This window comes from Triturus cristatus, chromosome 9, assembly GCF_964204655.1.
Source record: "Triturus cristatus chromosome 9, aTriCri1.1, whole genome shotgun sequence".
In the NCBI taxonomy this organism is placed as follows: Eukaryota; Metazoa; Chordata; class Amphibia; order Caudata; family Salamandridae; genus Triturus; species Triturus cristatus.
Window position 1 is genome coordinate 1,161,792,958 of NC_140592.1, and position 22,393 is coordinate 1,161,815,350.

General features: G+C 45.8%; 1 protein-coding gene across 7 annotated transcripts in view; it reads right to left on the reverse strand.

Annotated features, from left to right (window-relative positions):
• Positions 1 to 22,393, reverse strand: part of EXD1 (exonuclease 3'-5' domain containing 1) — a 972,955-nt gene that overhangs the window by 384,963 nt on the left and 565,599 nt on the right. For all 7 annotated transcript variants that reach the window (XM_085627141.1, XM_085627146.1, XM_085627144.1 and 4 more), the window contains one exon: positions 825 to 911. In XM_085627141.1, coding sequence (XP_085483267.1) covers positions 825 to 911 — 87 coding nt within the window. The remainder of the gene's footprint in view (positions 1 to 824; positions 912 to 22,393) is intronic.

Below are 22,393 nucleotides of genomic sequence, written 5' to 3' on the forward strand. Positions count from 1 at the left end.
AGCTAGTGAGATTCCCACTGCATACAGCTCGTTGAGGCAAACACTGCGGCAGTCTCTGTTCTAAGCCCAGGTAGTGTACTGGACCGAGTTCATCTCACGTCTAGGGCGTGTAGCAGGCTTATAAGATACACTGTTGAGGGGGTCTGGATTGGCTATGTTCCTTTCAGATGGGACCTGGTTGAAACGGCGGAGGGTATGTGCCTAGTGAGCATGAGCATACATATAGTACAGTTTCTAATCCGCAACATATAGAAATCAGAGGTATTGTGGCATTTAGGGCATGTTGAGCGATCAGTATATCCATCTAATTGCCATGACTTTGGACAATTTACAAATAAGCGAAATCACTTCTAAATAAACAATGTCTTCCATACTGTTTACTGCCATGTTAAATAAGGATTCCCAACCCGACTTATGGAAATAAGTCAAGCATGTCAGTGAATGGTTTAATCCTGCAGGCATGCAAACTGGTCTTAAAAACTGCTGTTTTCAAGTGCCTAGAAGTAAGTTACCATGCAAGGTCCAAAACAAAAAAATCCATTGCCAACCTCACGCTTAATGTCCGATACTGTGATACTACAGATTAGGAGGACATACGAGATTTTGATATATGAAAGGCCTGAATAATTAAAAGCTTAAGGTGTGTGGGTGAAATAAGTGGAAGTTGAGCCCCCTTCATCTGCCCACAAAAATCGATCTTTTTAGCAAAATTAAAGACCCGGGGAAAAACAAAAACTCAATTTAAACTTTTCTAGCTCACAGGAACAATCTATTGGGAAAAATTGCATTTCAAACAACTTCACACATCTAAACTGAAGAGTTACCTGAAGCCAGCAAAGCTTTCCATGACGACAAAGATTCACACCCTCAGCATCTACACCTATAACATTTTGACTCTTGAGATGGCGGATCTAACGAGAAAGAAAGCAGTAAAATAAGTCCAATCTTTTCAATACCAATAATATTCTTAATATGCTTTAACACATTCAAATTAAAAACAATAACCCACAGAAAAGTACAGTATTCTCTACATGGCAAATTAAGATAGTCTTTCAACAAACATCTCTAGGCTATTAAGGGAAGGTATTGGACTGATAAAAATGATCCATGTACTTAAAAAAAGCAGTACTGTTACCCTTCAAAATCAACAAATCGCTAACTCAACTGCTAGGCCTCACTCTCAAATCATCTTCAGCTTCAAAAGACAGGATAAGATGTCTGTATTAGCAGGGACAAATGGAAATAGGACATCACAATTAAAATGTACGGTACAATTGAAATTTAGCTTTCAACTCCTTTTTTAGGTCAAGCGTTTGAGACCTGTTGTAACTTCTCGTGTGCTTAAAGCCATCCTGCTTCCGATTAGTTTGTTTCAGTGTCCTTTAAAAATCCTTCCTTGGCCTCCCAACTAGCTGCAATTAATCATGGCCTTTACGGGCCCGCCTTGAACCCGGCATTCGAGATGGATAAGATGCTCCTGCCCGGTGGCGATTACAATCGAGCGCTCTACGCTAGCGCGCCCGACTCCCGTTTGACGGGACCGACGCGTGTCATGGTGCGTGTCTGGCACGCGGCTAATGCAGCTATGGGGTGGAAGGACCGTTTGACCCGGGCGTCACCGCTGTATGCGTCTGAGAGGTTGGGCTCCCTGTGGACGTCGAAGGGCTTCGAGAAGTGGGACACGATCGGAATCAGCACGGTGGGAGATCTCTGGACGAGGGGGGGATTCAAAACTTTTGAGACGCTGCAGGCGGAGTTCCAGCTGCAGGGCAGTGAGTACTTTCGGTACCTACAGGTCCGCCATGCGCTGGGCTCCGTCTTCCCGGATGTCGCATCCATTCCGGAGTCTTCCCCCCTGGAGGACAGAGTCCTAGATGGCCATGTCCCGGACAGCACGATCTCCCTCATATACAAAAAACTGATCAACGATAGATCGTGCCTGCTGACTAGTCTCCGCGAGGCTTGGGTTGCCGACGGGCTGGAGCTGGACGATGAGGATTGGATTTCCGCGGTGGCCTCTCCGAAAGAGGTGGCCATCCCGGCTCGCCTTCGTTTCGTCCAGCTCAAGATCCTTCACCGGGTTTACGTGACGGGGCCAAGGCTTCTGCGTATGGGTTTTGCTGGTGACGGAATGTGTAAGCGTGGCTGTGGTGCGTTGGCGACTTTCATGCATATACTGTGGGAGTGCCCGAAGGTGGAGCGATTCTGGCGTGGTGTGCATGAGGTCCTGCGTGTGGTGACGCGTGTTGCGCTGCTGCCTGAAGCGAGGAGATGCTTGCTGAATGTATGGGAACCGAATGACTATTCGGTCCCGCAGACGCGGTGGGTGACTCTGGGATACATGATAGCCAAGCGCGACATTGCTCAATTGTGGGGATCCCAGAGGCCCCCTGCGGTGTCGGCCTGGAAAGAGCATATGGATTGGTGTATGTTTCGTGAAAAGGTGGTGTATGTGGCGAGAGGTAAGCCTGGGGCGTGGGTGAAAATCTGGGGCCCCTGGAACGCCTACCGCGGGGGTATTTGTGAGCCACCACTGCTACCGGCTGCCTCGCCTGCTCCGTCTCCCTAGACGGCCCCCCTCCCTCAGCCGCGGGCGCGCGGTCCCCCAGTCCCTGATCTATTCCCATTCCCCTCTCCAGAGTTCTGCTGCTGGTTTGGATCCCCCACTTATGGAGCACGTGCTGTTATTTTGGATCGCGGGTTGCCTTGCGGGTGTGGTTTTTTGGTGTTGTTTTGTTTCAAGAAAAGGGAACCGTACTGTGGGCTTGGAGCTGTGTGGCCTGCACCATTGATTACTCCTGTTTCACTGCTCTACACTGCCTAGAGACTTTTACTGTATGTGTGCAATATGTTTTTGTCATTCTAGCGGCCGGCCGGATGGTTGTAGGCCCATACCTGTAACTTTTACGAACTGCAATAAACGGTTTCAAAAAAAAAAAAAAAAAAAAAAATCCTTCCTTGCTAGTGGTCGTCCTGCCTCTTTGTCCCTCCTTTTTCTCTTCAGTTCCTCTCAGGCAGCAGGGACTAACAACTGTCTCATTCCGCTATGGGTGTTTATATGTTCATAGAGGGTCTCTTTTTTGCATGCTTTTCTGGTCTTTTACTGTGTGCCTGTGTTCAGCTTTGGCACCATATCTGCTTACATGTAAATATTGCATTCCACCCTCCCATCTCCTTTTGCTGCCTGAGTTGTGTTGGTGCAGCCTCACTCACTGTGCCTCCCGCTCTCTTTATTGTATTTATTTCGCTTTTTAAAACTTTTCGATGACCATGGCAATTGGTCTTCTTTTTGGTAGGATTTATTTTGAGCTTTCTTTTAAAGGTCATTGGGTTTGTTTTAATATGCATACACAGAGCTGCAATCATGATTGCAGCCCAACCGGTGTATGAGCATCACATGTCTGGTTTCTTGTACTGTAAGTGCCCAGGTAGGCAGCGCTCGCCTAACACTGCTTTTTTTTTTTTGCAATTGTATAGACTGCAAACTTGAACCGCAGGTACACTGCTTTTTTGGGGGGCAATTTTATATACTGCAAACACACTTGATCCTCCCGCCATTAGGCTACAACAAATACGGGGCCAAGGGAGGCATTTAAGGACACTAACTGGAAGTCGTCTACCATAGGCGAGAAGAGGTGGCTGGTAACTTCAGCATTTTAAACTTACGTCCCGCCTCCAGGATGCCTGTGTCAAGGAGAGCGCATGCGCGTGGAGCCTCCGTTCTGTGCTACTCTTCGTGTCTCGTGCCAGGGAGTGTGCAGCGAGCGCCAGGAGCTGGGAGTCAGCGGCACACGCTGCAGCTGGTGCACTGAAAACCTCAAGTCCTCCCCGGCTGCAGCATGGCTGTGCTTCGCTCACTGCCACTGCGGGCAGCGCTGGTGCTGGCAGCCCTGACGGTGGTCATTCACGTGCTGCGAACACAGCTCTGCACAAAGACTAGAAGGATATCGCAGAGCTGGCCAAGCAGCTTCCAGGTGAGACCCCGTTGTAGCTTGTTGGAGGGACACTGCATGAAAAAAAAGAAATGCTATCCGGTGCTCCCTGTTCAGTCACATTTCAGGTACAGGAGATTAAGGGATTTGCCCCAAATCACTGGATGCTTGAACCTCCCGCAGTTAGGCTACATCAGAATGCTGGTCTCTCCATTCACATTCCTCTTCTTTCCTCCTAAAAACACCTCGCTCAGTATTTCTCCCCTAAAACGTCCCACCCTCCTCCCTGGTTTCTCCCTCTTCACTTCTCTATAGTCCATTGTACCTTTGGCGAACTTTAACCCTTTCCCTCACAGCGTCGTGCTTAAATCCCCTTCCTCCCTTTGCTGCTCCTGGTTTTCTTCTAGGTTTATTTAAACATTCGCAGGGCCAACCCTCTTCCAACACTGTTTACTTGCATTCAGAGTAAGAAATCTTAACATTGAGCAAACCTGCAGTGGTGTTTTGGCCATCAGAACTATATGCTCCAGTTAAAAATTGTAGATTTAGAATATAGGTTAGAAAGAGTGTTTTTAAAATTATTTGCTTTTCTATAGCATGTTCAAAATAGCCACCACATATTGCCATTAAAAGAGCATTATAATAAAAGACTTCTTTTGTTTCTATTATTCTTTCGAGTCCTTCCCTTTTCTTGGTGGAGCAGGAAGTCTAATGCTGACAAAGCATTGATCCATCAGTGACGTGTGGCATCTCAATTGTTTTCCACAGTTAAATTCTTCTTTCATGTGTTTTGAAAACCTGCAAGGGGTGCATAAACACACACTTTGTACTTATAGGCTTTGCTTGCGAGAAGTAAGGCTGCTAGTAAAACAAGCACACTTGCTTCTCGTAAGCAAATTCTATAAGATAAAGTGCATGTTTACGCACCACTTGCAGGTTTTCAAAACATAAATAAAAGGCATTGTCATTTACAATGCCAATAGCTCAAACTCTCTCAAATGCGAGACCTATTAGATTGCAAATGCTGGTTCTAATTAGCTGAAAAACTGCTTAACAGGAAAAACAATAGAAGTTAGAAAAAATAATAATAATTCACTCTGCAACATCTGGTTTTGTTCCCTCTTCCTCAAGACTCCAGAAATAGAAGTATCCTATGAGAAAAAAACCTTGCTCATCATTTAATGGGTTTAAAATCACAGGTGCCAGGTCGTATGTTTAAATCTAATTTCCAATGTTAAAAGTAAAACTGAGTGGCAGAATACAACTCACTGTTTGTGAAAAAAAAAACAAAAAAAAAAGAAAACAAGGCTATTTGCAAAACGCATCCTACAGGGTCATTAGGTGGCTTTGCAAAATGTAAATATATGCTTTCCTGCAGTCAGGCCTTACTTCCTGAACTGTACTTCCATTCCTTAGTCCATTATCTCACTATTAAGACACAAATTTAGAGAGTGGTCTCAACTGCTTTGGTTCAGCCATATTTGGTAAACAATTATAATCTTATGGCATTGGTCAAAGAAGATGCACTCATTACCTCTGTTTAAAAACTTCCTCCTGTATGGCTCCAAACGATGGTTCAGGTTCGTGGATCTTCTGCACCAAAAAAAATGGGTGTTGGGTGTGGAGTACAGATGCACACAGTATGGCTTTGCTTTCTTGTGACCCTGCTTTTGTTTTCCCCCAGCTAGAACAGTCTTCTGAGGTTGAAGGTCCATTAGGTAGTCAGCACATATAGATAAACTAGTGGGGCGGCAACAGGAACCACGTTCTTGAGTGGAGGCCCCACAAACATTGACATTGCAGATAAGGAAGTAGCTTCCTTCCACAGAGATGGAGAAAAGAGAAAGAAGGTTGTGGGTGCAATGCAAAAATGACTCTCGGCTTAAAGACATGACTCATGAGAAAAGCGTGCTCTAGACTGCCAGGTGACAATTTATGCCAGGATGCTGTGGCAACAGAGACCTCTTGTGCAGGCTGTTTAACCAGAACTAGCTCATGAAGAAGCGCAGATGGCCAGTAGGAAAAAGTGGGAAGGATGAGCGGAGGGAGAAAGTATCTTCAGTTGGGACTACATAGATCCTGAGGGGATTTGACTTCGGTGTCACAGCAGTTCTTTATCCATGGTGGTGGAGAGGCATTCAAAGAGGTACCAGCGGAACTCAAACAAGGACTAGAAGTGGGTGGGTGAGGAGGTGAACAAAGACATGGCAATTAGTGATATACTGATGGGAAAAAAGGAGTAGGCAGGAGTCCTATATACAATGATCAAGAAACTGGAGAGGCTTGAAAAGTCACAGTGCAATCCGATTAGGGTAATCAAGACTAGAGAGATATGACAATCTCCATGGGGTAAAAGTACAAGCAGTGAAGGCAAGTCTTGTGGTGGTCAACTCAGTTTAAAATTGTGATGATGTTAAAACAAGACGCTGAGGCACCTCTGCTGACGCTAGAGCGGTAGCATATGCTCATTTTCAGGGTTCCAGATACTGCTAAAGAGTTGGAAGTTTCTGAAATTATGAAGTGTTTCTCTGTGTGGCATTTGACACTCACGAATCATCCTGACCCCGAGACAATGGAGGGAATCCTGGTTAATCCAAAACAAACGGGGAGAGAACTTCTTCAGATAGCAGCATAGCTATGATTTATTATGTAATCTGAAGTGGAGTGAACCTGTTTAAGGAAAAGGCTCTAATATCAATACCAGAGGATGCTTTTTCCTGATGCAAACAGTGTCACTTGAAAGGAGGCATCAGCTGATGGTGGTCAGGAAAGAACCTCGGTATATTGGAATCCACGTGGAGCACTGTCAGATTAACAATGATTCAAAATAACAAAAGCCTTTTCTGATACTGGGCAGATTCTTCTTGTGCAGTGTTAAGAAAAATACTTGAAGGCGGACTATAGCTTTCATTTTGTGGTCACTGTTTGTATTGTATGATGTGTCACTTAATCTAGATTTAGATCATGTCTTGATATGTCTTGTAGGGGATTTGTTTCAGTGTCACTGTTGAATATTCTGTCTGCTCTTGATATCTGCATGGGCTTCACCCTTCTCTGTTTTTCCTATCCTTGGGCCTGTATTCTTTGTCTTTGAGGAGAAATAGGAAACTTTTGTAAGGCCTCAGATTTGATTGGATTAAAATTGATATGTAAACTATTTAAAATCAGAAGACTGCTTCTAGGTCTTTCACTTGGTCAGCTTAAAAATATTGGATAATTAAGAAATTGTCATTCACTGTTATAGAAAAAGAGCATTCTAAAATTTACTGTACAAATATTGGTCAATTTATTTATCCATAAGAGCGAGAATAAAAGGCACAGTTTAGACTCACCAACTAATCATATTTACACACATCTCTTGTAACTCCACTGCTAATATATCTGCCATTCACACATTCCATCTTTGCCAAGTCAGTTTTATCAAAATGAACCTATGTAAATAAAATATCTTATATACTCAATTATTTTTTCTTAAATGATCATAGTATTTGAAGAGGCAATTAAATCATTTGAAATTTTCCAATTGCTGACTTTAACTGTACAGTTTCATACTCAAAAAGCTGTTCTCAGGTGACAGATCTCTAGGATTTATTGCATCGACACGTCACGCTGAAATCCTGTTTCAGAAGGGACGGGAAAAATAACTAGGCAGGGAATAGATTGATGATCCATAGAAGACATTCTGGTGACCTCCATGAAAGCAACATTTAGTCTCTCAGGCAGAGTTGCACATTCTAAGATGCTATATCAATTTTACTACACCCGAAATAAACTTCAGAAATGGCAGAAAGATGCTTCCTATAGAGACTGGGGAGGTTGTGGACAGAAGGGTACACTCCTTCACATTTTATGGAAGTGCCCCAAACTGAAGAGATGCTAGAAGGAAGTACTGGCTGTGACTGATGAGATATAGAACATTTCTCTTCTGAGGGATCCTATTTTGGTTGCATCAATGGGAAAGTTGATAGATGAGGTTATTGTTATTGTTAATTCAATCTTGTATAGCGCATATATACCGACAGGTATCATAGCGCTCAGACAGAGGAAAAAACAAGACAACGAGAACAGGCTGGGTCCTTAGATGTTAAAGATTTCACACCAGATCAAACGCTTCTCTGAAAAAGAGGGTTTTAAGATTTCAACGGAAGGGAAGAAGTCTAGATTCCTTCCGTAGCTCTCCGGGCAACTGATTCCAAAGTTGAGGCAGGAGGATCGAAAAGGCTCTGCCTCCTTTAGATGCGAGGTTAAAACGAGGACATATTAGTCTACTGGCTTCTGCTGAGCGTAACTCCCGTCCTGGCACGTATTTGAGAACACGTTCTTTTATGTACTCAGGGGCATGTCCATAGAGGGCTTTGTGTGTGATACACAGACCCTTGAACTTGGCTCTTTGCCTAATGGGTAGCCAGTGCAGTTCACTCAGCAGAGGGGTAGCATGAGTTCTTCTTGGTAATCTAAAAATGAGCCTGGCTGCATCGTTCAAAACTATCTGCAGTTTATTTGTCAACTTCTGAGGTAACCCAACATATAGAGCATTTCCATAGTCCAGTCTGGAGACTATCGTAGCAGCTACAATTGTCTTCATGGTCGAGACTGAGAGGAGGGGAGCAAGTTTCCTCAGCTGTCGCAGCAGACCGACACAAGTACCGACCACCGCGTTAACCTGGTTAGTCATGGAAAGCTCAGAGTCGATCTTTATAACCAGACTTTTCACCACAGGTGCTGGCATGGGGGGGGGTCCTAACTCCTGAGGCCAAAAAAGGTAATTCCAGGGGTTACCTTTAGTTGAAATGGCAAGGACCTCCATTTTATCGGGATTGATTTTTAAAGAGTTAGCCGCCATCCAGACAACCGTGAACCTGAGTATGCTCTGAGCAGACTGTTGAGCTTGGGTCGAGTTCTCCATCCTTAGGATAAGCTGGGTGTCATCTGCATAGTTGAACACTGCAGTCCATTTTGGCTAGCGCAGTCACCAGGGGCTGCAGGTATATATTAAAGAGAAGGGGGGGATAGTGCGGATCCTTGAGGGAACCCGCAAGACATGTTGCCCTTGTCTGATACCTGCTCGGCCAATTGGACCCTCTGCATTCGTCCTGAAAGAAAGGATTCTAGCCATTTATGGACCTGTCCTTGGATGCCCAGGTCTGCCAATCGAGAGAGTAGTTTTTGGTGGCAGACAGTATCGAACGCCGCTGACAGATCTAATAAAATCAGGGCGTTCGATTCTTTAATATCGGCCTTTCGTCTGAGTTCATCCACGACCGACAGCATAACCAACTCAGTACTATGGTGGGCTCTGAAGCCTGCCTGGTGGACCTGGAGAACCTCATGCTTTTCCAGAAATGCTGATAGAGTAATCAGAACATGTTTCTCTAAAACCTTCGCCAGAAAGGGAAGCTGAGAGATAGGCCTGTAGTTCTTAAGTATGGTTCTGTCAGCACCAGGTTTTTTTTTAGAAGTGGAATAACTCTGGCCTCCTTCATATTAGCAGGGACCTGCCAGATTGTCAGGGATTTGTTCAGGAGCATAAGAATCTGATTCTCTAACGCAGGAAGTGCCATTCTGAAGACACTGGGAGGACAAGGGTCTATAGGGGAGCCGGACTTGGTCCCGTAGGCTAGAAGCGAAAGAGTACTTGCTTCCAAGAGCGGAAAGCTGGAGATGGAATTGCCTTTAAGAGGAGAGGAAGAGGGCGGTTCCGAGGTGCCTGTAGTGATCTGAATGTCTTTAATCTCTAGAAGGATGTCGGCTACTTTCTGCAGAAAGAAGACCTGAAGAGCGTTGCAGTCAAAGGGTGTAGCTGCAGGATGGATGTCGGGCTTTTTGCTAAGTTCTTTCAGAATCTTAAAGGTCTCTTTTTGGATGTTGGGTGCGCTGGCAATACGCTCCGCATAGTATTCGGCTTTCCTGGATGTAATGGCCTTTTTGTACAACGTAAGGAGGGATTTATAGGCAGTTAACTCGGCTGGGTCGTAGACTTTCCGCCAACGTCTTTCAGCTTGACGGAGGCTTTGTTTCCTTTCCCTCAAGGATTCATTGAACCAGGGGGCCCCCTTCTGTTTGTGTCGAATACTTCCGCACGCTCTGGGGCCACTTGATCAATAGCCGCCTGTAGGGTGTTAATCAGGGTAATGCTTTCTAGATCAATGTTGCCTGTGTCGAGGATGGCAGGAGATAGCCTCTGTAATATCGCCCCTAAAGTCTCTGCCTGGATTTTGTTCCAACTCCGTACCTTCCTCCATTTGAGAGGAGCTAGTGGAGGAGGGCCATTCACGGGCGCGCAGCACGAGATCAGGAAGTGATCTGACCATGCGCAGGGTTTGATGTCCATGAGCCTGTCCCGCCCATCCGAGGACCAGATTAAATCTAAAGTATGTCCCTTTATGTGGGATGGGCGATCGACTATTTGGACGAGCCCTAAAGGAGGACATTGCCATTTCTAGCTGTCTGGCATGAGGCTCTCTCGGGATCATTTCCCAGTGGTGATTGAAGTCTCCAACCACCATGAGACGTTGGTACCGGGTGCTGAGATCAGATACAGTCTCAGTGAAATAGTCATAGAACCTCGGAGTTGCCACCGGCGGACGATAGACCACCAGGAGCAGGAGGAAAGAAGATTTAAGGGAAAATTTGATTCCTAATAAATCGGTGTTATCAATGCTCTCTGCGATGATCTTGGTGGCCATAAGCTTGGTTTTGAAGAAAATCGCCACACCCCCCCCTCTCTTATTATCCTGCCTGTTATGCCAAACGGCATCAAATTCCCCAGGAAGGGCAGCGATAATATCTGGGGCGAGGTATCACCCAGCCAGGTCTCTGTTAATGCCTAGAGAAGCGTGAAAATCTCCAGGTGATGTTTTTGTAGTGATCTTGTATTTAAGACCACTATATTTAGACCCGGAGCATGATCCGAGTTGGTTCAGGGGTGCTTTCCTCGGAAAAGTATGGCTGCTAGTAGCCTGTGGCCTCCGAATGTTTTCCTTATCCAGTTTGGCAATGGTGACATTATTGAGCACCTGATGACCCGCCGCCAACTGAAGCAGCTCCGAGGCAGAGTATCTTAACCTAGGACCAGGGGTTAGGGCCCCAAGCCCCGGACGGGCGCAGACGGGCTTGCCTTAGGCACGCCTTCGGCGCGTTCGCTCCCGCATCCAAGTTAAGGCTGGCCGCATCCCCTGAACAGCCAATCAGCTCTACTGTGCAGCAGCTGTGGCTCCCCCCAACCACTAGACCGCGTGAATACAGCGGAAGTGGATACACGGAGCCTTACGCAAATTACCCGCGCTGACCCCCAGCAAATGAACAACAGTTTTTAGCAAGTGTGTTTACAGGAGAGAAGATGACGCTTGTGACAGGAAATTCAAAGATCACATGAGAATAACATCAGCACATCGCAGCACAATCACCCCCGTTCCCCACAATGCAATTAAGTCAGTGCAGAAACAAACAGTAAGTGAAATAAAGTTTTCGTTTTTTTAAAAAGCAGATAACGCTATCAGGAGGGCAGCCCGATTACCGTGGCTTATCTCTCCCTCTATCCACTAGCCACTTCATTCTAAAAAGGGGCTACAGATTGTGGACACACTCTACAGCCAATCTCCCAAGCCACTCTGCTGGTTTATCAAAGGTTTATCAAAGGTTCTCTACAGAGAATACTTATTTTGCTCGCTCTTTCCTGTTTATCTGTTAACATTTCCCTGGAGACTGAAATGTAATATGTCCCATTTGGCTGAAACGTACTATGTCCCATTCTTGTGAAAAAACAAGACTTGCTTCCCCAGCACTGATTCAGGAAACTGTCTTCTTGTGTAGCAAGCCCTCCCCAAACACTAATCACAGTCCCATAATCCTCAAGGTGAACCAATACTCTATTCTTATATATCTTTTAGGAAAAAATGCCCCCCATTACTCCTCTCGAAACAGCGGTTATGCCTCATGATCAATCTACTCTTCACTCCCTATCTGACCACAAATTATTACCATCTTCAGCTCCACCTCGTACCTCTTCAATCCATGGAAAGTGCACCCTATCAGGTGTATACGTTCACGACTGCTGCAAATCACAATCACCTGGCCACAATCCATGCGTCTTTTGTGCCATTTAACATGGTCATATACTCTACAATACACACAAAACTCTACCCTCAAAGCATTTCCAGCCCCTCTCTTCACCGATTCATGTGTTCTTCCAAGTCAATGAAGGCTTTATACACAACTTTCACAGGTGACATAATATCCTCCCACAGTTTCTGTTGGTCCAATGTAGACCACACACTCCTTCCTTGCCACATTTCTTCCCTCACATTTAATCAAAATAGATTTTTCCAACTATAACTTATAACTGGAAGGTTTTTGATTTCTTATGCAGAAATACTCTAAAAAGAAATTATTATAATTTCAACTTCACAGCACCATGTGCCATATCCAACCTGATTTGTTTCCTGCCTGAAACAAACACAATCACTGTCCTCGCTTAACTGACTTACTCTAAACATGGATCTACACTGTACACTTTCCTCCCCCACTATATTTTGGCAGTCAGACACAACGTGCTGGACAAAAGTGAAATCAGTTCTCAACTTATCTTCGACAGAGAAAGTCTACAAGTATTTATTATCTCATCAAAGCAATTGCCTAACTTCACCAAGCGAACCTTTTGTACCCTACCCATACAAATGGCTTCATCGCTTTGTAGGCAGACTGGTAACTATCAGACAACAAGGCCCTCCAGATCCAGGCAACCATGGAATTTGTCCAACAGAGTTAGAATCCTTCTCTGATCTAGAAGACCTAGCCAGAAATCTTAGACTCGGATTGGATTTCTATTTGCCAATGACCCCCACCCAGTGTATCGTATTGTATTGGGATTTGTAAAGCGCAGGAATCACCCCCGTAGAGGTATCTCCGCGCTATCGTAGCAGGTAAGTCAGATGAGCATAGGCAGACAGGTTTAATCTCTGAATAATGCTGTTTTCAGGAGATTCCTTAAGCGGAGTAGATTGGAGCATTTGCGCAGGTCCTCGGGCAAGGTGTGCCAAAACTATGAGGCTAGATGGACAACGGTTTTGCCTCCTGTTCTCAACTTCTTAAACAGGGGGACCTCCAGCAAACTCTTTACCTTCCGATCTAAGATGGCGATTCGTACAGTAGATTTTGAATTTGTCTGACAGGTAGCTGGGGCACGCACCATATAAAGCTTTATGGGTGAGACAGCAAAGCTTAAAATTAATTCTCTGGCGGGTGGGGAGCCAGTGAAGTTGTTGTAGCAATGGTCCTGAAGAGGTGCAAGGCGTTTTTTTTAGGGTCAGGCGAACAGCCACATTTAGCACAATCTGCAGTCTGTTTAGTAGGGACTCATTTGCAGATGCCAGCACAGCATTACAATAATCTAAGCGGTCAATAATCAAGGCCTGAATCAGGGTTCTTCGTACAGAGAGAAGCAGCCATCGGAACACTCTGCCAAGAGGCTTAGGGTGTGGTAGCAAGTCCCTGCTGTACTTGTAGTCATCACTTGGTCCTTCATGGATAACAATACATCTAAGCGTACTCCCAGGTTTTTTGCCACCAAAGTAGGAGTGGGGCAGAACCCAATGTTGCAGGCCACCACCTAGGGGAACAGACACTCTGGGTTGACCCAAACAACAAGAATTCTGTCTTGGATGCATTTAATTGAAGATAGTGGTTCGTCATCCACTCTGATATAGCTAGCATACCCTTAGTAAAACGCTGATCGATAGACTCAGAGTCCTTATCAAAGGACAGGAGCAACTGGATATCGTCAGCATAAGAAAAAGGAGTGAAGCCGTACTCCCTAATAACCTTGGCAAGGGGGGCCACATAGATATTAAACAAAGTTGGGCTCAAACAACCCAAACATATTAGCTAAAATCATAATGGCTATACAACATTCACTGATGATTAACCTTCCTAATTGGTAGCAACATTGGTAAGAACATCTTTTGCCATCCCTATAAAACCTTTAGCTGTATAGTTTGCTACAGAGGTTATATACCCTAAATACCAGAGTTATTTTCTTCAAACACCATAGATAAATGTGCAAATATGCAGCTAAGAGGTCCTCAGGAAACTGCTGATAATCAATCAGCAGAGTTTATGAAAGCTCAACAACGGTAGTATGAAGGGTAAAACAAACTAACTGCCCTTCATTGGCCACATAAAGATACCAAATATCACTTTACCCACGTTTAATCAATATCAGATGTCCCTCCTTTTTTCCAAAATTCCAGAAGCTCTTAAGATTCAACCCTGGAGCAGCAAAAAAGGTACAATAACCGTTGATATTTTCAGTGTTCTGATTCATGCAAGAACACCATTGTCCCACTTCCTGAGGTGAAGTTATCTGTCACAAGTGCCATCAGTGCCTTAAGGTAGCAAGACAAAAGTATAACAAAGAAGGAAAAATCAACTGCTGTTGATTTAGCAATGGAGCTTGTGCCACAGGGCTTATATGTTACCATTATCTATTAAAGGAATATGTTTAGTGTTTTACTGCAGTTTGGAATGTAAAGTGTATTATCACAACTAGGCAAACCAGTGCTTGTGTAATGGAACCCCACTATGAGCAAGAACATTAGTCACAGCATCATGTGCAAGTAATTGAGCCAATGTTAGGACCATGTAAGCAGAAGCACCTTAATTCAATGATCCCTGAAGCAGTTCCTTCTAAAGCATATCCAAAGATGAATTGAAAGAAGAAGGGAGATCAGTTGGTATAGAGTCTGTGCGCTGTAGAAAGTTAGCAAAATCCAAAATCATTATTTGTCACTGGATGTGGATTTGTACAGACGAAAGTATGGTCTTTCCAACAACACTAACAAACGCCTGGATCATCCTGTGAGGTTTCCTTTGGGAAAGGCACAGATTGGCAGCCCTCTTTGGAGGATAAAGAGTTTGGAGACTGTCCATTTACTGCAACAAGGAGAAACATCCACTGTTTCCAAAGACTCTCCTAATCCAACAACCAGCAGAGGCTTTTACTCCACCAGCACGCACTGGGAGCACTCCATATTGCCTGTGATGATTCTCCAATGGCAGGGCCCAGAGAAATCTGCCCAGCCTTAGCTCCACACGCTCTGAGGCATGGGTCTTCCTTGAGCTCGTTTGTACAATTGCTCCAGGCTACGAGTGCTCATGGTGCTCAAAGTGATTGTCTAAAAGGCAGGGCACTCAATCCTACATCTCAAAATAGCTGCAGTGGCTGAAGATGTCACATAGTAAAGCATGCTAATAGAGGCAAAGAGCTGACAACTCGTTCAGCGCTGGAAGCACCAACACCCTTGAGCCAGAAGTATTAAAACAGGGGCCAAAGGAGGTGGAGGGGAGAATTCTCAGAGCAATGAACACTGCTGCTCTTCAGCCAGCCACTTTATTTCCCAAAACAGATGTTTTACCTATGCCATAAAAATGAATGGAAGAATTCTAATTGAAAAGTCTGTGGACCCACTTCCAAGGCCACAAGATCAACAGCATTTGCTATCAAGTCAGTGGAAACTCGTTTTGCACAAAAAGGGGAGGCTCCAGTTTGATCACTAAGAGAACCTATGGATGCTTTGCCTACACTCTGCGAAGAGAAGGGGAATCTCCTGATACTAAAGGGAAACGCAATCATCTAATAAGGATGAATCAGTGTTGCATTTACTCAGTAACAAGGGAAAAGTTAATAAATCTCTATGCAGATCTCCAATGCTTCAGTCTCTGGCTTTCGGAATATTACAATCTGGTCAGTGAAATGTCAATTAGGAGTCGTGCCGGACTAAATATGACATCCCCAATGTTGTCACTCTGTTGAGCAGGTCATTAAGATTAAGAGACAGTTAACCATGAAAAGAAATACTTCACGTCAACCAGCTCAGTAGCAAACCCCATGTGTGAAGGAAGATATCTTCAGGAATTCACCAGTATTATTCAAATCTTGAAGTTCCTTGAAGGCAAGACAAAAAATGCAGCAATTTTCAGGTGAAGCAGTGAGAATTACTGAGCCAAAGCCATAGTTTTCCAGTCCTTAGTCAATAGAGAGAGTGTACAGGATGTGATGCATTTCCCCTTAATATATGTCAGAGGATGTAAGGCATGTGCACCAACTGCAAAATCGATGCCATAATCCTTCCAGAAACTGAAACCCAATATGAATGAATTTCAACTTATCACAAACAACAGCATTCAAGAACTAGTACAAGAGTGGCTGTTAAAGATGAATCTGTATAGTTTTTCTGAAAAAGTTGTCAGTCGCACTGATCTATAGGACAATTGAGCAGTGCCCATAAGGCTGGTCTGACAGATCAATATGTGGGAATATATTTTGGCTGTTTGTGGGCTTATTTATGGTCTGCTGGGCTGGTGTTTATGGTGGATATCCCTGGTATTAAAACAAACATTGCCTGCAGCAAATCCATGCAGGCTTCCATACCATGCATAACACATGGAGTGTGTTTCTACTAGTTCAAAACTGCCCCAATTTACAAATGTGTACCACTTTTTTTCAGTCAATTTATTAATTGGGGCCTCTTATATTTCAATGCCCGGGCCTATTTTCTGTTCCAATTTGACCCGGGTTGTCAACTGGGTAAGTACCGGGTTTCCACACGGATTCGAACCTCAGTTTCAAAGCGCACATGACATAGAAAACAAACAAACAGATCTTAGCAGGGGAAGCCCTCCATTCCATAAAGTGACTTTAGGAAAGTGGTTCAGGTCCTAGACCTCTCCTGGGACCTGAAACACTCGATAGCCTGCAGCATCTAAATAGTTATCAACACAAAGACCGCGTGGAATTTTCAACCAAAATCAAGACCTTGGGTGGAACAAGAACATGCAGAAGCAAAATCTTCAGATTTAAAATAGGGAACCCAAAAAAAAAAAAAAAAGACAATAATCAGTGTCATGTCCTGATACTTTCTCTGAATCTGAAACAGTATTTCCTTAGCTCAAGCCTGCTAATTCACTTCCCCAATCCTGGAATGAGTTGAAAAGTCATCTCCTCACACAACTCATCACTTCATAGCCTCCACCACCACTTTCTTTGAACTCTCCTCTCTCCTTTCTTCCCCCTTCTATTGTTTCTGCTTACTTGTACCACTCCCGGCCTAGTAACTATCCATACTTTCTCTTCCATCCCAACCACCTATCCAGGGACCCACATGTAACAAAATATTTTCCTGTAGAGAGATTCTATACTTCAGAACATGGGTCTTGCATTGTTAATCCAATACTTTCATATGTACAGAGGAGACAACAGTATTTGAGTGACAGACTTTGGAGCATGATTCGCTATTTGCTAATTGTACACCTTCGAGAAAGTTCTGGCCCACCTCAGATCAAGCTTCTTTATACTTCTGCTGCCTTGCAGCAGGTTTTTCTGGTCATGAACACACCTTGAAGATAGCCATGTTATGAGGATCCATGGACACTTCAGAGGAATACCACTCCCATGTAAAAGAGAACCTCCTGCATCATCCTCCAACCAAAGAGACCTGTCGCTAAAAGTCACAAATCTCTCGATCTTGGTGGCTGCAAATGAAGAGGTTTCTTACCTTTCCTAAGGTTCTATGCACATGTCAAAATTCTGTGACTCCTGAGCGGCTCAAAACTGAATGATATTCATAGACCTTCCAATAAAACACTCAAGTCTTGTGCCATAGTGTATGTGGTGTGAAAATGTATTCTTAGTGTGTGCATGTAGATGAGTTGGCAAACAGAACAACGCAGGCACAGCCATGCATGTTCTAACTTCGCAAGCGCTACCACACTTGCTTTAAACACGCATATACCTTAACCATACATGATGCATGGTTAAGGCAGTGCACAGTCTAGCTGCTAGCTGCTGAAAGCAGCCAAGCAGCAGGAAGGATCGGGAGAGGATGTAATGTGGTGAGGTAAGTGGGGCTAGGGCCAGGTTTGTTTTTCGGGGATAGTTTGTATGGCTTGGTGGGGGAGGGGGGTAGTTTTCAGGGCTGTAGGGTTTGGTGTCGTTTTCAGGGGTGGAGGGGGAGGTTTAGGGTAGTTTCAGGGGAAGTTTTCAGGGCTGGGGGGCAAGGGTAGTTTTCAGGGCTGAGGGGGGTAGTTTCCAGGGATAGGGAGGTCGTTTTCAGGGCTGGGGGTAGGGGGTAGTTTTTAGGAGGAAGGGGGTAGTTTTAGGTCAGGGGCTTAGGGGGCGGTTTTAGGGCTCAGGACGGGGATCGTAAAACCTTTTAAGGCTTAGGGGGTCAGGGTAGTTTGTAGGGCACTGGGTACGTTTTTAGGGATGATAGGAGGGCAGGGCAGTTTTGGCAGCTCAGGGGGGGGCTCAGGGTTCGTTTTTAAGGATATGGGGAGAGCGGGGATGTTTCTAAGCCTCGGGGGAGGGGGTTGGTTTTCAGGAGGGAGGGGGTAGTTTAAGTTCTCAGGGTTGGAGCAGGGGTCGGTTAAGATTTTCCTGTCAAGTCTTAACCACAAATATGTCTTCACCATACATGCCTTAACGCATAATTTGTAAAGGCAAGCGTGGTAAAGGCATAAACAATGCACGTACCCCGGCACTCTTGTGTAATATTCTTATATAGTAAGATATGCCCTATTAGGCAAAGGACTTCGTTATCATCTCACACTGATTCAACACAGAGAAGGTTTTATACAAGAAAATATAAATGTTTTTAATTTTATCAAAAAATATGTATAATCCTGAACAAGACGTTTTGATAGCACAGTATTCAAAGGACAGAAACCCAGTGAGACACCTTTACATATCTAATACATCGATATGTTAAAATTCATTTGTAGTTGGTGTCCTTGGTTCCGTGATCTTGGTCTCAAGCGCGCTACAGCCAACACATGTTTCGTCACGACAGTGACTTTTTCAAGGCTTTTTAAGTACGAAATTAAGATTTTGAATGCAGTTGGTCATCACAAGATTTTCTATACTTGGATATTCGGATCCGTGACAATGTGACCCGAGATCTTCTAATTTATGAAAGCAGAGCTTGTTATTAGCGAGACCTTGAAAGTAGCACAACCTTCTGAAAAGTGATCCTAGAAGCGTGTTCTTATAAGGATCTGAATGTGTACGGGGAAACTGTTATAAATCATTCTCCTGGCTATGTCGTAGTCCTTTCGAAAACGAACATCATCCCCAAGGAACTTGGCGTCTGAATGAGCCTACTTGTCAAAGGGTCCTGATTTCAAAATAGGTGTGATGGGGATATCCAAATTGGTAAAGGCATATTTGTGGTTAAGACTTGCGATGGTGGGACTGCGTGGAACTGGCATGCCTGGTAAATGCATGAGTGGTTCCATCACACAACGGATGAGTTTGATGTGCTGCGTAACAATGATTCCTTACTGTGCTTCTATTTCCTTACAGCTCCTTACAAACCAGGAGCTACAGAGTTAAAAACAGAAAGCTTCAGGAACGTACTTGTCTTTTTGGCTTCGAGACTCAGAATGCATGCACTCTTTTGTTGGTCTCAAAATACTTTCCTCTTCCCAACAAGAGAAACTAGATTGACAATAAGATTTGAATAACTCGCGGCGTGGCTTGCCCAGCCAAGATGGTGGACGCACTCTAAGTGTGCTCTGGGACCCCTCCACCATCCACCCATAATCCTCGCCTAAAACGAGCCATCAGGAGTTGCATCTCGCTCCTGGCGGGGTGTCCAGGGGTGTGGACCGTTGCACCAGGACCTCCTGGGGCAGCGGACCGGCCCGCCATGCGCCGCGGACAAAATGGCGGCTCCCTTTCACTGACTGCAGCGCTAGCCGATCCTTGGAGCCCTCCACGGGAAGCGGTACCTGGCCCCGGGAGCTGAGGAGCTCTTCGAAATTGACCTCCGGGTCTGCTGTGGCCGACGGCCCGGATTGAAGCTGGGCTTTTCTTCCTGCCCCCCCTGTTGACTCTTGTGTGCGGCTGCTCGGGCCCGGCCCTACGGAGGCGCGGCCGCATCACCGCTTGCTGTGTTGGGCGGCGGGGGGAGAGGAGACGGACGCTGTCACCCCCCGCACACCAGTGTGACCCACGGAGCCCCAAAACCGTGCTGTGACAAGCGGTGCTGCGGGTGACTCCTGAAGACAGCAAGCCCGCCCGAGCCTAGGCCCTCCGGCGGAGTGGCCGGGAGATCGGCCGCCTTATCGGGCGGCGGGAGCCGCGGAGTGTGGCGGTGGGCCCCGAGGCGAGGAGAGGAGCCGCTGATGTCCGCTGGCCTGGGGAGTGATGCGCACCGGAGCGGGTGAGTCCTGGCGGCGGTGGGGTCCAGGGACAGTTGATTTGGGGGGCCCCCACACGCGCAGGAAGCAAGTTATTTGCAGCATGACGAGCAGTGTCGCGACCCATTTACGTAAATTACTAATAGCTCATTCGAGCGACTTTGGCTGACGAGCCCGGTGTCTGCACCTGCGCGCCTTGGAAGGTATTTTACCTATATATATGGCAGTCATCGGCACCCCGCATACCTACCTGCTCCCTGCTGACGAGAGGCAATTACCTCGAAACACGTGTCCAGGGATGGCATTATATTTCTATATACTCGTGGCGTAGGCGTACTCACCGTAGCCACTACACTATCCAGAATCCTTTGGGGTTATTTGCAGCATGACGAGCAGTGTCGCGACCCATTTACGTAAATTACTAATAGCTCATTCGAGCGACTTTGGCTGACGAGCCCGGTGTCTGCACCTGCGCGCCTTGGAAGGTATTTTACCTATATATATGGCAGTCATCGGCACCCCGCATACCTACCTGCTCCCTGCTGACGAGAGGCAATTACCTCGAAACACGTGTCCAGGGATGGCATTATATTTCTATATACTCGTGGCGTAGGCGTACTCACCGTAGCCACTACACTATCCAGAATCCTTTGGGGTTATTTGCAGCATGACGAGCAGTGTCGCGACCCATTTACGTAAATTACTAATAGCTCATTCGAGCGACTTTGGCTGACGAGCCCGGTGTCTGCACCTGCGCGCCTTGGAAGGTATTTTACCTATATATATGGCAGTCATCGGCACCCCGCATACCTACCTGCTCCCTGCTGACGAGAGGCAATTACCTCGAAACACGTGTCCAGGGATGGCATTATATTTCTATATACTCGTGGCGTAGGCGTACTCACCGTAGCCACTACACTATCCAGAATCCTTTGGGGTTATTTGCAGCATGACGAGCAGTGTCGCGACCCATTTACGTAAATTACTAATAGCTCATTCGAGCGACTTTGGCTGACGAGCCCGGTGTCTGCACCTGCGCGCCTTGGAAGGTATTTTACCTATATATATGGCAGTCATCGGCACCCCGCATACCTACCTGCTCCCTGCTGACGAGAGGCAATTACCTCGAAACACGTGTCCAGGGATGGCATTATATTTCTATATACTCGTGGCGTAGGCGTACTCACCGTAGCCACTACACTATCCAGAATCCTTTGGGGTTATTTGCAGCATGACGAGCAGTGTCGCGACCCATTTACGTAAATTACTAATAGCTCATTCGAGCGACTTTGGCTGACGAGCCCGGTGTCTGCACCTGCGCGCCTTGGAAGGTATTTTACCTATATATATGGCAGTCATCGGCACCCCGCATACCTACCTGCTCCCTGCTGACGAGAGGCAATTACCTCGAAACACGTGTCCAGGGATGGCATTATATTTCTATATACTCGTGGCGTAGGCGTACTCACCGTAGCCACTACACTATCCAGAATCCTTTGGGGTTATTTGCAGCATGACGAGCAGTGTCGCGACCCATTTACGTAAATTACTAATAGCTCATTCGAGCGACTTTGGCTGACGAGCCCGGTGTCTGCACCTGCGCGCCTTGGAAGGTATTTTACCTATATATATGGCAGTCATCGGCACCCCGCATACCTACCTGCTCCCTGCTGACGAGAGGCAATTACCTCGAAACACGTGTCCAGGGATGGCATTATATTTCTATATACTCGTGGCGTAGGCGTACTCACCGTAGCCACTACACTATCCAGAATCCTTTGGGGTTATTTGCAGCATGACGAGCAGTGTCGCGACCCATTTACGTAAATTACTAATAGCTCATTCGAGCGACTTTGGCTGACGAGCCCGGTGTCTGCACCTGCGCGCCTTGGAAGGTATTTTACCTATATATATGGCAGTCATCGGCACCCCGCATACCTACCTGCTCCCTGCTGACGAGAGGCAATTACCTCGAAACACGTGTCCAGGGATGGCATTATATTTCTATATACTCGTGGCGTAGGCGTACTCACCGTAGCCACTACACTATCCAGAATCCTTTGGGGTTATTTGCAGCATGACGAGCAGTGTCGCGACCCATTTACGTAAATTACTAATAGCTCATTCGAGCGACTTTGGCTGACGAGCCCGGTGTCTGCACCTGCGCGCCTTGGAAGGTATTTTACCTATATATATGGCAGTCATCGGCACCCCGCATACCTACCTGCTCCCTGCTGACGAGAGGCAATTACCTCGAAACACGTGTC